General features: G+C 37.4%; 1 protein-coding gene across 1 annotated transcript; it reads left to right on the top strand.

The window, feature by feature from the left end:
* Positions 1–8587: 8587 nt before the first annotated feature.
* Positions 8588–11300, top strand: LOC128540931 (interferon-induced protein with tetratricopeptide repeats 5-like). The gene is made up of 2 exons (XM_053510928.1): positions 8588–8928; positions 9610–11300. Exons 1-2 carry the CDS (start codon positions 8921–8923, stop codon positions 11024–11026), a joined length of 1425 nt encoding a protein of 474 aa, XP_053366903.1. The 5' UTR covers positions 8588–8920; the 3' UTR covers positions 11027–11300.
* The last annotated feature ends 2844 nt before the right edge of the window (positions 11301–14144 follow it).

The raw sequence follows: 14144 nt of genomic DNA, 5'->3' as shown, positions 1-14144 counted from the left end.
AATCCAAGTTTCTGTTAAACAGAGTATATCAAACTCCTGATCTGTGATAATTTCATTAACTATAACTGCTTTAGATGCGAGAGATCTAATATTTAACAGTCCTAGCTTCAGATCAGAGGTGCCGGCTGCGCATTCAGTCTGATCCAAGTTTGTAGTCTTTATGTTAATTAAATTACTAAAACAGACTTTCTGAGTCTTTCTAAATTTGATTTTAGCTCGGGGAACAGACACAGTCTCAATAGAGTGAACCCTGAGTGACGACTCTATGCAGCTAGCAGACGGTTGGGTTAGCCTGTCTGTCTGCTCCCTGGCCTGGGCTCTGGATCGTCACCGATTAACTAGGCCTTTTCTAAGACTATGAGCTATACTACAAGAAATGAGAGCAGCACCTTCCCGAGTGGGATGGACACCGTCCCGCCCTAACAGGCCAGCTTTGCCCTCAAAGGTCTTCCAATTATCAATGAAGCCCACGTTGTTTTCGGAGCACCACCTGGACATCCAGCGGTTTAGCGACCATAACCTGCTGTAAGTTATGTCACCACGTCTCATTGGGATGGGACCAGAGCATACTACTCCATCGGACATCGCCTTCGCTAATTTAAACACCTCTATAAAGTTATTCTTACTAACCTCTGACTGACGAAGGCGTATATCGTTAGCTCCAGCATGTACTACTATCTTGGAGAACCTGTGCTGTCCTAGAGCCCTAAGATTACCTGCTATGTCCGGTGCTCCCCACACGGAAAAAAACCTATATAAAACATATATGTTTTAATATAGGTTTGATATAGGTTTTTAATATATATGTTTTCCTATATTATATGTACATATATGTACATAGATGCGTGCGTGCATATATGCGTGCATATATGTACCTATAGACATATATGTGACATATATAAAATTGGCCGTTTTCCTATATTATATGTACATATATGTACATATATGCGTGCGTGCATATATGTACCTATAGACATATATGTGACATATATAAAATTGGACGTTTTCCTATATTATATGTACATATATACGTGCATATATGTACCTATGTGCATATATATGCACCTATATTTTTACCTAGATATTAGTAAAATTATTAAAATCTATAGCTGTTAGACAACATAAATAAAAGCCCAAAATGTAGAAATTAAATTTTTTTATTTTTTTAAGAACAATCAAATAGTAAAATAACAAAAATAAGACAAAAAAACTCAACAGGAAGAAAACATATATATATTTTGAGGACCTTCTCAGCTTCGTGAGCTTTGAATTGATAGACGTGCCTGTCTGCCCTCGGGTGGCTGCCGGCCACTTCTTCAATGTAGCATGTAGAAAAGACAAAAATAATAAGACAGTATAATAATAATAAATGATTATTTATTAAAACGTTTATAAACATCTGTAAACTCCATAAGGCATTAGCTTAGCCACCGGGAAATATCATGTTTGTGCTACATACAGAAAGGCAGCATGTTAGCATGATTTACCTCAACTATGTAAATGGCATTGAAAGCCAATGTGTCACACAAGCTGACAAGAGCTAGCTGAAGTGAGGAAAATATTTACTAATATTAGTTTAATATTATCAGAATAAGAGTTATATAAGACTTAATAACTTACCCAGTGTGTCCTCCTGGATTCTCTCTTCAAAATGCTCCCGTTCGTCGTTAGTTCGTCTTCTTCTGAGGTAAATGTAAACTCCTCCCACTTTCCAGAACATTCTGAAGAGTTTCCTTGTCCGGGGGCGTGGCCTAGTATGTAAATTAGCCGGACTGATTTCCGTGTGATTGGCGTGTGGGCGTGTCCTGGCTCGGGTCATTAGCAGATAATGCGACAGAAATTCTAAAATGTGTTTTTTATTTAGTTAGTTCTTAGTTATTGCCTTGATAATAGAAATATGAGCGCATCATGTATGACAGTTGCCAAAGTGAGATATGAGCTAAAATGACCAGATCCTGCCATGAGCTATATAGGAGACATATCTTGTATGTACATATAGGGCTTATATGTGGATATAAAGAAGCAATACAGGAGACCTATATGGCCTGTATATGCACATATATGCACCTCAATTTTGCCTATATGCAGCATATATATTATCATATATATGCATATATACTGCATATAGGCTTTATATATGCGCATATATCCTCATATAGGTCAGGATATATGTGCATATATACTGCATATAGGCTTCATATATGCGCATATATCCTCATATAGGTCAGGATATATGTGCATATATACTGCATATAGGTGAAGATATATGCGCATATATCCTCATATAGGTCAGGATATATGTGCATATATACTGCATATAGGTGAAGATATATGCGCATATATCCTCATATATGTGAGGATATATGTGCATATGTACTGCATATAGGTGAAGATATATGTGCATATATCCTCATATAGGTGAGGATATATGCGCATATATACTGCATATAGGTTTCATATATGCGCATATATCCTCATATAGGTGAGGATATATGTGCATATATACTGCATATAGGTTTCATATATGCGCATATATCCTCATATAGGTTTTTTCCATGTGGGTCTGGCTCCCGGGATACACCTAACCACTGCCGCTGGCGCCCCTAAAGGTCTAGCTAATTTCACGTGTCTCATTATAGAGTCTCCTATAACCAGAGCTCTTTCAGGTTTCTCAGTGGGTGCATCACTGAGGAGAGCAAACCTGTTGGACACGTGAAGCGCAGAAGAGGTGTGCTCCGGTGGGCTAGCCTTAGCGTTAGCTTTGGCTGAACGAGTATGCCGCCGAGTCGTCACCCACTCGCCCCGCTGTGAGGGCTCTAATGCCGGAGTCGGGGGCTGGTTATCTCCGCCTGTGGCACCCAGACTGTCCGCTACAGAATAACACTGCTCTCACACTCTCTAACCCCTTTCTAAAGTCTGGATGCGCTCCTCTAACGCTGATATCTTCTCCGTCAGAGTGCTCACTAGCACACACCTATCACAAATAAAATTATTACTAACGACGGAGGAAGAATGTCTAAACATCCTGCACTCTACACACTGAACAAGCTGAATATTGGACATGATAACGTACCTGAGTCGGAGTTGTTTGGAGCTGAATTCCGTTTGTTGTTTTTAGACAAAGAAACTCGCGCGTTCTCCAAAAAGCGCAGAAAAAGGCGAAGCCAAATAGTGTGAGATGTAAAAAACTAGTTGCTATTAATATTATTATTGTATAAATGAAAAAAAAAAAAAAAAGTATGTAATTTAAACGCTAACACAAACGCAAACTTTCGCGGCAACGATACGAAAACAGGAAGTTAATTTGGATAGTTAAACCTTAACTGCATGTATTTGTTGTCCTAATAAGTTAACATCCAAAGGTATGTTACTAAATCATTGCACTTGAAATTATTAAAAGAAATAACAATGACTTAATTGACTTAATTGATTGATTTTATAAAGGGGTGTGATCAACGTTAAGAACCTTCTAGGACAGGAAGCAAACTCCAAAATCTCATTTTAGCAAAAGGACTTTTCTATGAAAAGTCTCATCTTATGAAATAATTTTTATTAGGTTGTTAATTTGTGCCCACATTTATCATATTTATGATATAAATTTAGGATATTCTCTAAAACATGAACATGAAGTTCAAGTAATAATACAGATGTTTATATATTTTGTAATGATGTTTTAGTTTATCAAGCCATGGCTGTGTGTCAGGTTCATTGTGGAACTGTATTAAAATACTGTACAAGAAAAGTAAAATTTAAAGAATGAATAAAAGGGGTAGAATGGATTTTATTCAGACTTTTATTCCAACTTTTACTCACACAAAGTTAAATGGAAACAAACACAAAGTAATAATTATACTAAGATTTTATTTTTATTTTATTTAAAAAATTGGTAATATTAGAGGAGGCATGGAGTCTTACTGGTCTTAGGAGCACAGATGCCTTGCACCTGCAGTGAGTGAATTACATTCTCTGAAGTAGGGTGATGGACTATTCCACAGATTCGCAATTTTGCAAATACAGTAATTCCCAACATATTAAGTCACGTGAGGGTGTTCTGGAGACTGTTCTAAGTCTTTCTCCACTAGACTGTCTGCCTGGTTGTACTTATTTTGTCTCAACAACCTCACAACAAAACAAACCTTGGAGCCTAGTTTAAACTTTTACACCTGGAGAATGGGAGGCCACCTAGGTATTGGGCACTTTGGAATGAGCGAGAAATGAAAAATTATTTGGGCGCACACCTGTCACTGATGAATTGTTATAAGCTTCACAACACTGAATTAGGGAAATTCTCCTAGATAAACTAGCTCTTCTATTGTTTTGGCAGCTAGCAGCAAATTTTACAAAGCTGGAATTTTTGAGCAAGGAAATTGTACTCCCCTACTACAGTATGCTGACGTATATCTGTTATCACTGATTAAACAGAAGGAATGTTCAGCATGTGGAGTTCAGCCCAATGATGACTAACTAATATGTTGTTTCAATTTGTTGAGATGTTGGGTAAAGCCTCGTCTCTACACAAGAAATATGTAACCAAAGATGAAGTTTTACAATCGAAAACAACATTTACCTTTAAAAACACTTTTTTCACTTTTTTTTTTGCATTAACTGGCAGTGATATTGAATCGAGCCTGGACCCTGGAGGTGCAAGGTGACTGTACTAACCACTACACCACTGAGCCACCTTTTATTTAAGCTTTAATGGAAAAATGTAAGCTTTAGTTTTTTTCTTTCCTAGTAACAACTAGCTACTGCTTTACCTTCATAAATACGAAAGTTGTAAATAAGTGCTGTTTGTAGTACACAAATATGTGTTCAAAATTTAAATAACAATTCGTTAATTAAAAACATAATGTACATTACCTCTGTACAAAATGATTGCAAAAATTTAGTTGGAAGATTTTATTTTTCACTTTAGCATACAAAGATTTGAGCACCACAGATCAAGTTGCTTTTGCCATATGTCCTCCCTCAGGCGTTATTGACAAATTGGTTCCTGGGGTTTAATTCTTGATGCACAATAGTGCAAGTGTCAAAAAATGCAACGAGCATGCACTTGGTAAAACTGTGGACTAGCCTTGCCTTTTTTAGTCATGAAGATTATGGGGCTGTGTATAATAGTGAAGACCATTGCTTCTTCTGGTGGACTGTTTGATATGCTACTGGCAGCAGTGTTGTGGATTGTTCTCTGACAATCATCATGCACAAGTTGCTAAATGATTTTGACTTTTTCGAGGGGTTGTGCTTGTTGAAGGTCTTCTTGATCTCGTCATCTTCCAGAGATGTTCTTCTGCTTTTAAAGCTCTTGTGCCACTTAAAACACCTCGAACGACTCGTTGCAGCATCGCCGTAAAGGTGCCGAATTATGTCAATTTTCACTTTCTCATTTAAGGAAAGACAAGTAAAGACGTGGTAGACAGAGTTAGATGGAGACAAATGGAGTGCTGTGGTGAGTCTTGATTTCTTTTTACCTCGGATACAGCCCTGACATACTATACTGGGCACTTCTAAAAAGGTGAAATGAAAAGCTGCTCCCAATGTTGGCCTTAAGAATGCTGACTGGCAAGTGCAAGCAATCAGAGAGTGGATTCCGATCTGCCTGAAGTACAGTACCCTTTAAGGTAAACTGCACAAGGTGTTCAGCCATGTTAAGAGTGATTCCAAACTGGATGGATCAACCCAAATGTTAAAATAAAAAAAATAATAATACAAAATATAAAGTAAAAGTAAAACAAATTATGCTGCACTTCTGAAAATTTTTGTGGCTAATGTAAGATGAGAGAGGAGAGGAGGGGGGCTATTGTGTACACCCAAACACAGAGTTGTGGACTCGAGTCATGTGACGTGGACTCGAGTCAGACTCGAGTCATGAATTTGATGACTTTAGACTCGACTTGACAAAGTATAAAAAGACTTGCAACTCGACTTGGACTTTACCATAAATAACTCGGACTTTCACTTGGACTTGCGCCTATTGACTTGTAAAGACTTGCTACTTACCATAAAAAGCCTAAAGATAAAAAGTATGTTAACACGGTCCTCTTTATCTCTGTTTATGTGTCTGTGCGCGTGTGTGTGACAGAGAGCATGCACGCATTCGGTACGACATCCAATCAAGGTACCGTAGATTCTTAAAATAAAATAAAATAATTGTGGACAAAGATAAAAGGGAACCTTTCATTAGTGGGTGTTGATCCCCGGGAATGAATACTTGGCAACAAACGCTGCTGCTCACGAGATGCGAGTAGGCGCGCGCGCCACATGTGCTTTTGACATCACAAATCAAGCAGCACCATCACGTCACTCCATGAGAGCGTTGTAGTCAGAAGCGTCGGTTCGGTTGTCTGTGGATGAACAAGCAGCATTCTAAAATGTCAGGTAAATGGGGAAAGTTCCAAATGATGATAGAAAAGCGTTCTGCAAATATTGCATAAGAGCTCACCACGGTGATCTGGTAGCTCATGCTGCGACTGAAAAACATAAAAAATGCACCTCCTTTCTCAAATGCCAGAACATTATTTGACACAGGCAGTTCCTTTCTAAGAAATAATGCGCCTGTGAAAGAGGCAGAGTTAAAGCTGGCTGCCCATGTTGCTTGTCACTCAAGCACTTACACTGTTGACCACTTAGGAAGTGTTGTGAAAAAAATTCACAGTTCACAGAACGAAATGCACAGTGATAGGACCAGTAGTACATGAAGGCCTTTTGGAGGATCTAGGAAATGAACCATACTCTCTCATTGTTGTACAAGTTACAGTAAGTTAAGTACAAGTTAGTACTTCTGACTAGGGTCAGAAAATATCAGAGAGGACATGTTCTTATTTGACATTTATTGTATGAGATTGTGTATAAAAAAAAAACACAGTGTGTTATATTAAGAATTTAGGTAAGACAAAAGGCCAATACTTTAAACTTAAACTTATATAAATTTATTTTAAGGCCCTTTGTGGGAATCCAGCCGTTGTCTAATTTGATTGGACACTGAAAAATTGGGCTAGTTTTCAATCATTTTTGCGGATTTTGAGTTGTCATTGGGCTGGAAATATTTCTGGGACCTGGCAACCCTGAACGTGAACGCGCCAGTTCACGAAATGATAACGAAGGTAGTTTCGTTTGGCTATAACAATTACGAGGTGGTTAACAAAAAACGAATTGCAGTATCGAAGATTTCAGATGGAGTTGCCACAACTTCCAACTTTGTTCGACACTTGAGGTAAGTTTTGAATGAATGTCAAGACTACCTTATCAGCTAAGTAATTTACAAGCTGCATGTTTATATCAATGAGACTGTACATTTCCTCAATGTCACCTTTCAAACACTATAATCTGCAAACCCCTGCTGGTTCATACTGAGCGGGATTTTGAAAGCCGGATTGTTTGTATAAGGTAGCCTACGTAAGTGTATCACACAAGGTAGGGAGCAAAGTTCTTTAACGTTCTGTGAAGAAAACAACGTTATTGTTTGTATGAAGTAGCCTACTTCATTGAGAATATGTGCTACCATTTTACATTGCTACTAGCATTTACTAACATTTGTATTTTTATGTAAAATACAGATCTGCTAAAAAGACTTGAAAAGACTCGAAAGTCAAACCGTAGGACTTTGGACTTGACTTGAGACTTGTTGGCCTTTGACTTGGGACTTGACTCGGGACTTGCCTGTCGTGACTCGGGACTTGACTTGGGACTTGAGGGCAATGAATTGAGACTTACATGTGACTTGCCAAACAATGACTTTGTCCCACCTCTGCCCAAACATACGAGGATGTTGACTATACGAGTGATGCACGGGCACTAACACAGAGCATAAAAGACTATTACCCACAATCTCACAGCGTGCAAGAGAGAAGAACCACTGGCTCAGTTGTGATCATGTGAGGCTCAGCAGAGAAAGTGCATATGTACTAGTTGTATGTCAAGACTAAAATATGTGTATTTAAAGATTTTGCTGGTCTTGCCAAATTCTTACAGACCAAGGTTAATACAAGGTTCCACTGTATATATTTATTATTATGATTATGATCATTATTATTATTATTATCATCATCATCATCATTGAGGACATTATATTAATAGGACACAATAATTAAATCCTTAGTATTATATAGGCTAATAATCTGTAAAAAAAAAAAAAACTGTACATCTTGTAAATTAATCAAATAATTTATTTAGGAGTTATACAAGAGTTATAACATATATACTGTACAATAGTATATGTAGATATGTTTTAAAATGGTTTTGTTTTATAATGTTTTAGTTTCAAGAAACAGTCCATTTAATTTCCTTAGTGTAAAATTTCCACAGCAGCAAGAACAGGTATCTAAAGCGCTTATGTTACCAGGGAAACGCACAGAGGAAGTGACGTCTGTGCGGTGACGTTGCAGAGTGTTTCGGATGGTGGAATCTTGTTGAGGGAAGTTCCCTTGACCGATATTCCCTGCACACAGAGCAGGAGGAAGGGCGCACCCTGTGAAGTACACTTCGGAATGGAACGCAGCCGGGGTAAATCTGCCTGGAGACTTCTGGGCGGTTCTCCCGCACTGTTACTCTCCCTGTGTGCCGCTGCTGCCCTCTGCTGGCTCCCATCACTTTAGCGGAGACAGCTGTTAAATTTGTGTCTTCAAGCTCTACTGTATACAAAACGCAGTGGCATTTTTTTTTTAATTTGGCGAAGGGTTAAAAAACCGTGATAGACTAACAATTGCCTTTGTCTTTGAGTGACTTCGTTGTTGAAATGTATGTGTTTTTTAAATGAATGTATTATTTTTTCCTCATAATGGCATCTAAACAAGTTCGGTTGCATTTGAAAGATACTTTCAGTTTCTTTTCATGGATTTACGGGCGGAGAATTAAATATCCTGCATCCCTGTCGCTATAGTCTCTCTGTTTTCAAGCTTTTATACTGTATATACTATACACTATTATGATGAGGTAAGTACAGCGTTTTTAATCAGTATACATCGTATCATTCTTTCATTATCGGGGGTATTTGTTCCTTTAATATTAATATTTTAATTTGGGAAAAGTGCAACGGTAACTTTATGACTTTAATAGTTAATTTGACAAAGAAATATACGTAATCATTTTAAATTGCGCTAAGTTCCCTTTACAGTGTAATATATACACACCTAATGTACAGTAAATATGTGACCATAAAGGTGTCACATCAGTGACAGTGGAAGGTCCAGTTAAATGACGTCATGTCGTCTCGCGTTCTACACTGACCGGCCATAAAGGTCGCACGCTCTAAATATTTAATTGAACCGCATTTAGCTTTAATGTGCACTCACGGCATTGTCAACCTTATGCAACGTCATAACAATTATTCTTCTCTAGAGCTGCTGGATCTTTGGCTGAGATCTTGTGCTTATTATTGGAGAGTTGAACCCCTCCATAAAATCTTCTCCAGCACACTAAAGACTTTAAACAGATAACATACAAATTTTATGTACTACACTTTATATGCTACAGTTTAATGGAAATGCATGCTAATCTAAAAAACAGTCCTATGAAGATTCTTAGCAGTACATTTTCATTTAAAGAATGTGCATCTGTTTTCTATTTTTTGAATCAGTTTATTTTGTTCATCTGACTTCTTTCTTTTTCTAACAGTTCAGCTCAAGACACAAATTTAAAAACCAGACTTCTTCAGCTGGAATGCCATTTCACTTGGGGGCTGAATAAAAATGATATGGATCTCACTGATCTTCTGACCAGGCTAGAAGAACAACTTAACCTGGACCTTGGAAGGGAGGCAGGAGTTGCACGCACACACAGCTGTATGGGATTTGTAAATTTTCTACTAGGCTCCAATACTAAGGCACTTACCGACTTTACGAGATCTGTAGAGCTCACAAAGTCTCATGGAAATAGCTGTGAGAAGCTGCTTGTTGTTGTCTATGGAGATCTTGCATGGTTATATTATCATATAGGTAATTTTGCAGAGTGTGAAATCTACCTGAATAAACTTGGAGACATTGAAAAGAAATATCCAGTTGTTCCCTATGCTGAAGTACTTGGAGAGAAAGGGTGGAGCTTCTTTAAGTTTTCTCGAAAATATTATGACAGAGCTAAAGGGTGCTTCAATGAGGCCCTGAAACTGGACCCAGAGGATGCTGAATGGAATGCCGGCCTTGCAATTCTTCTTTACCGGCTACAAGATTCAGAGGCTTCAACTGCAATTGGTCAACTTAGACGGGCCATAGCCACTAACCCAAATGATGATGTTCTTAAGGTGTTACTTGGCCTAAAATTGTCTGCACAAAAAAAGCGCAGTGAGTACAATGAGGCTGAAAGTCTAGTAGAGCAAGCCTTAGAAGGGTCTCCAGAACACCCTCATGTTATTCGATATGTTGGAAAGTATTTCCGAAATCAAGGCTCTGTGGACAGGTCCATTGCCCTCCTCAGAAGAGCATTAGAGAAAGTTTCCAATACAGCTCTTATACATCATCAGCTGGGGCTCTGCTACAAGAAAAAGGTAATAGATCTGAAGAAAGCAGGGAGATACCATAAGAGACATAAAGAAATTAAGCATGCTCAAGGGCAGTGCATCCACCACTTAGAGTTAGCAACTGAAATGAAGACCAGCTTTATTATTGCTATGAGTGAACTGGCCTTGCAGTATGGGGTAAACAGAGATTTTTTAAAAGCAGATGAATTGTTCCAGAATACATTACAGGAAGCTAAAGAAAAAAAAGATAACTACCAGTCTGTTCTTCTGTGTTATGCAGAATTCGAGCAGTACAGGATGAAATGTGAGGCTGCTGCCATCAAACACTACACTGAATGTCTGAAAATAAATCCAAAAAGTGATGAAGGGAAGAGAAGTGCTAAAAATCTGATAAAGATTGCAAATAGACGAATTGAGCACAACCCAAAAGATGGAGAAGCCTTTGGAATACTTGGAATCGTTCATAAGGAAAGAAGAGAAAAACAACAGGCAGTAGAGTGCTTTGAGAAAGCACTGAGCTATGCAGACAACAAGGATTACCTTAGTGATCTTTCTGAACTTAGGCTTTCATTACAGTAATATTACCAATATGTTATATGATACATAGCCAACTATTTACACATTTAGATTTATCTGTAGCAACATTAGCATTGCAGATAAGTCTTGTATGGAAAATGATGGTTGCTTGACTTAGTAGTAGTAGTAGTAATGCTTTATGACTCTAAAGTCTGTTCTGCACATTTTATATTGTATGTGTTTCTATCTAAAATTAAATTATTTCTAAATGTTGAAAAAAGAAATCAGTGTGTGTTTATATTAGGCTTTAATGGAGAGAAAACATACATAACTTTTATGTAAATAACTGTTGAAACACCTGTCAATAAAACCTGTTTAGCCTCTGAAAGAAGCTAATTTTTAATCAATGGCATCATAATTTATTACATACATAAATTCCACTAACCATTTTACAGATTCATTTAATAAAAATTAATAAATCCACAAAAAGTATTTTTGCATTATATATTAACACAAAAACTAAAACCATTAACATTATGACAACCTAGATTTTTTGTGTTACCCTTGTGTCACTGAAGCAGGCGGCTTTGGGTCATTGGTCCGGGTTCGGTTCCCAACAACTGGATGAAGTGCCTGTCCCAAGCCCAGATAAAATGGGAGGGTTGTATCAGGAAGGGCATCTTGCGTAAAATCTGTGCCAAGCTTGTGTGCGGACTGGATTGTCTGCTGTAGCGACCCATTGCTGGGAGCAGCCGAAAGACTAATGACAATTTATTTGATTTGCAACAACAACAACAAAAAAAGAGTACAACAAACTCAAAAACTCATAGTTCCATTTACTTAAAACCGGAAACAGGTGCCTTTATATAATGGCTTTTTTTTTTGTGGGATTGGACTGGAGTCAATCTATGGGTGGGCCTTGGGTATGCATGATCCTGTCACCAGTTTCCTGGACTATATTTGGTGATCAATGTTGTTCAGTTTTTTAAGTAGTCATAATGAAGCATGAGGAATTTGCAGATCCATGGACAAAAATAGGAGTAAAGACCAAGAAAATTGTTGAGGAGAATTTTCTTATAGTTTCTTCTTTGAGAAATTTGGTCCAGCAAGGACCTTTCTCAGCAAAGTAGCATCTTCTGGATGGTAAGATCATCCTTACACCATCAAAAAACCTTGACTAAGGAATAGCCTTTGTGGAAGGGTAGCAGCCAAGAAACCACTTTTTTAGAAGTGAAACAGGGAGGAAAGCCATATATATGCAAAAGTTTACAAAGAATAGGATGAAGATACGTGGAAAAAGAGTATTACGGAGTGATGATTCGAAGTTGGATTTTTTGAGGGTCCAACTGTCTGAAATGATAGCAGATCATGATCATAAATGCTGAAAAGTATAAACTGGTTTTCCAGTTTTTCTTAATTACTTTGGTTCATTTCTCAAATAATAACCGAAATTCTCAAAATTGCCTGAAGCATATTCCCAAAAGAATCTCACATCCTCTATTTACATGTCCTCATCATAGCGTCATAATCACATCTTCTAACCCCCAAAATATTAAAGCACTAGTTCATTGTATTATTTGCATTATATGCAAAATGGTTGAAAGGTTCATCATCTGTTGTGCATATTTTCTATATAATTCTAACTGACATTTGTTCTGTAAATGATACCTAAAATGATGAGCGATGATTTCGGCGACTTCACCAACACCAAGATTGTTTAAAGTGTTTGATCAACTAGTGATTAACCAGTTCTCTAAAATACCTTGCAGTTCTTGCAGTGAAAACATCCAGATTCCTGCAAAGGATGGCTAAGACACTCCAAATCATTTTGTCAGCAATGTGATATGCTGTGTTGTGATGTGGAAGACAATCTGTGGCCTGGCAGACAGGAAAGTCAGCACATGTAGAATAAAAGCACTGCATTTCCTTATAACTGTACACTGCATGTACAGTTCTGCTTATGTAATGTTTCCCATATTTACATTTCTAATTTAGTATTTTGTTGTTCAGTACTATAAAATTAGCTTGTCTTTTTCTTTTCTGTTACAGTGATATTATTTGACAACAAATTACAGTGCAATCAGTGTAACGTGCAAAAGTGAATCCTGTCAAAACATTAAAGCATTTCGCTTGAACTCAATCTTGAACCTAACATTAATGTGTAACTTTGTACTTTGTAGTTTTTTGAATGCCATGCAGACAGAGTGCTTCCTGTACAAGACACTAAAGCAGAATATGAGAAAATATAAAGAGAAACTTACTTTTACAAGTCAGTTACAAAAGATTTTACACATCTGCCTACCATTTCATGTTTAATTCTCCTTACCTTTTAGTTACACATGCTTTAGTTACAAAATGCTTTAATGTTTTGACAGGATTCACTTTTGCACGTTATACTGATTGCACTGTAATTTGTTGTCAGATAATATCACTGTAACAGAAAAGAAAAAGACAAGCTAATTTTATAGGTCAGCGAATGTTTTCGCAGGACAAGCAATTATGCTAATTAAGCTATTATTTCTTAAGGGGAAATTCACTTTGATATACAAATGTTTTGACATACAAGCATGTTTTCAGAACAAATTATGCTCACAATTCAGGGTTTAACTGTATATAAAACAACCTATTCAATCTGAGCAAAATCATGCTCAGAGCTTGAGTCAGTAGCGGATCATGCCTGGATGACACATGATTCCATCTACATATAATGAGAAGAACTGACCCTGGCTTTGTAGTGTTTTGAGCAATTCCCCTTTGAACGTTCAAAGAGAAAGAGGCAATCAAACCTGGTAACCTTTGTTATCTCCCCTTTTGGTCTGAAAAATTATCTACAGTCAAGACTACAGCTACACTAACAGCTTTCTAGTGTTTTGTAGCAAGTGTCGCAGCAACATTTTTGCATTGCCTTTTTAAAGAATTAGTTTTTTCTCTTAAAGCGCATTGTCCAAATCTTAGACAGGTAACCAAATGTTCTAATGAGGTGAGGGTAATGTTATAAAAAGTGATGCTTTGACTTTAAACAAAAATCTGGAAATGTTGCCTGCAACGGGTGTCTGTGCTCTGCTATCTTAAAGTCCAGGAAATTCAAAGCCACCATCAATTTAAAAGCCTAAAGCAATCGTAAACTCCTCCCTTGCTGGAAGAAAGTTCTCCTAAATATTCTGCCTATCTACATAAGATC

The sequence above is a fragment of the Clarias gariepinus genome, chromosome 14 (genome assembly GCF_024256425.1).
Source record: "Clarias gariepinus isolate MV-2021 ecotype Netherlands chromosome 14, CGAR_prim_01v2, whole genome shotgun sequence".
NCBI lineage: Eukaryota > Metazoa > Chordata > Actinopteri > Siluriformes > Clariidae > Clarias > Clarias gariepinus.
Note: the sequence above shows the minus strand (reverse complement) of the source record. Positions and strands in the feature narration are given on the sequence as shown.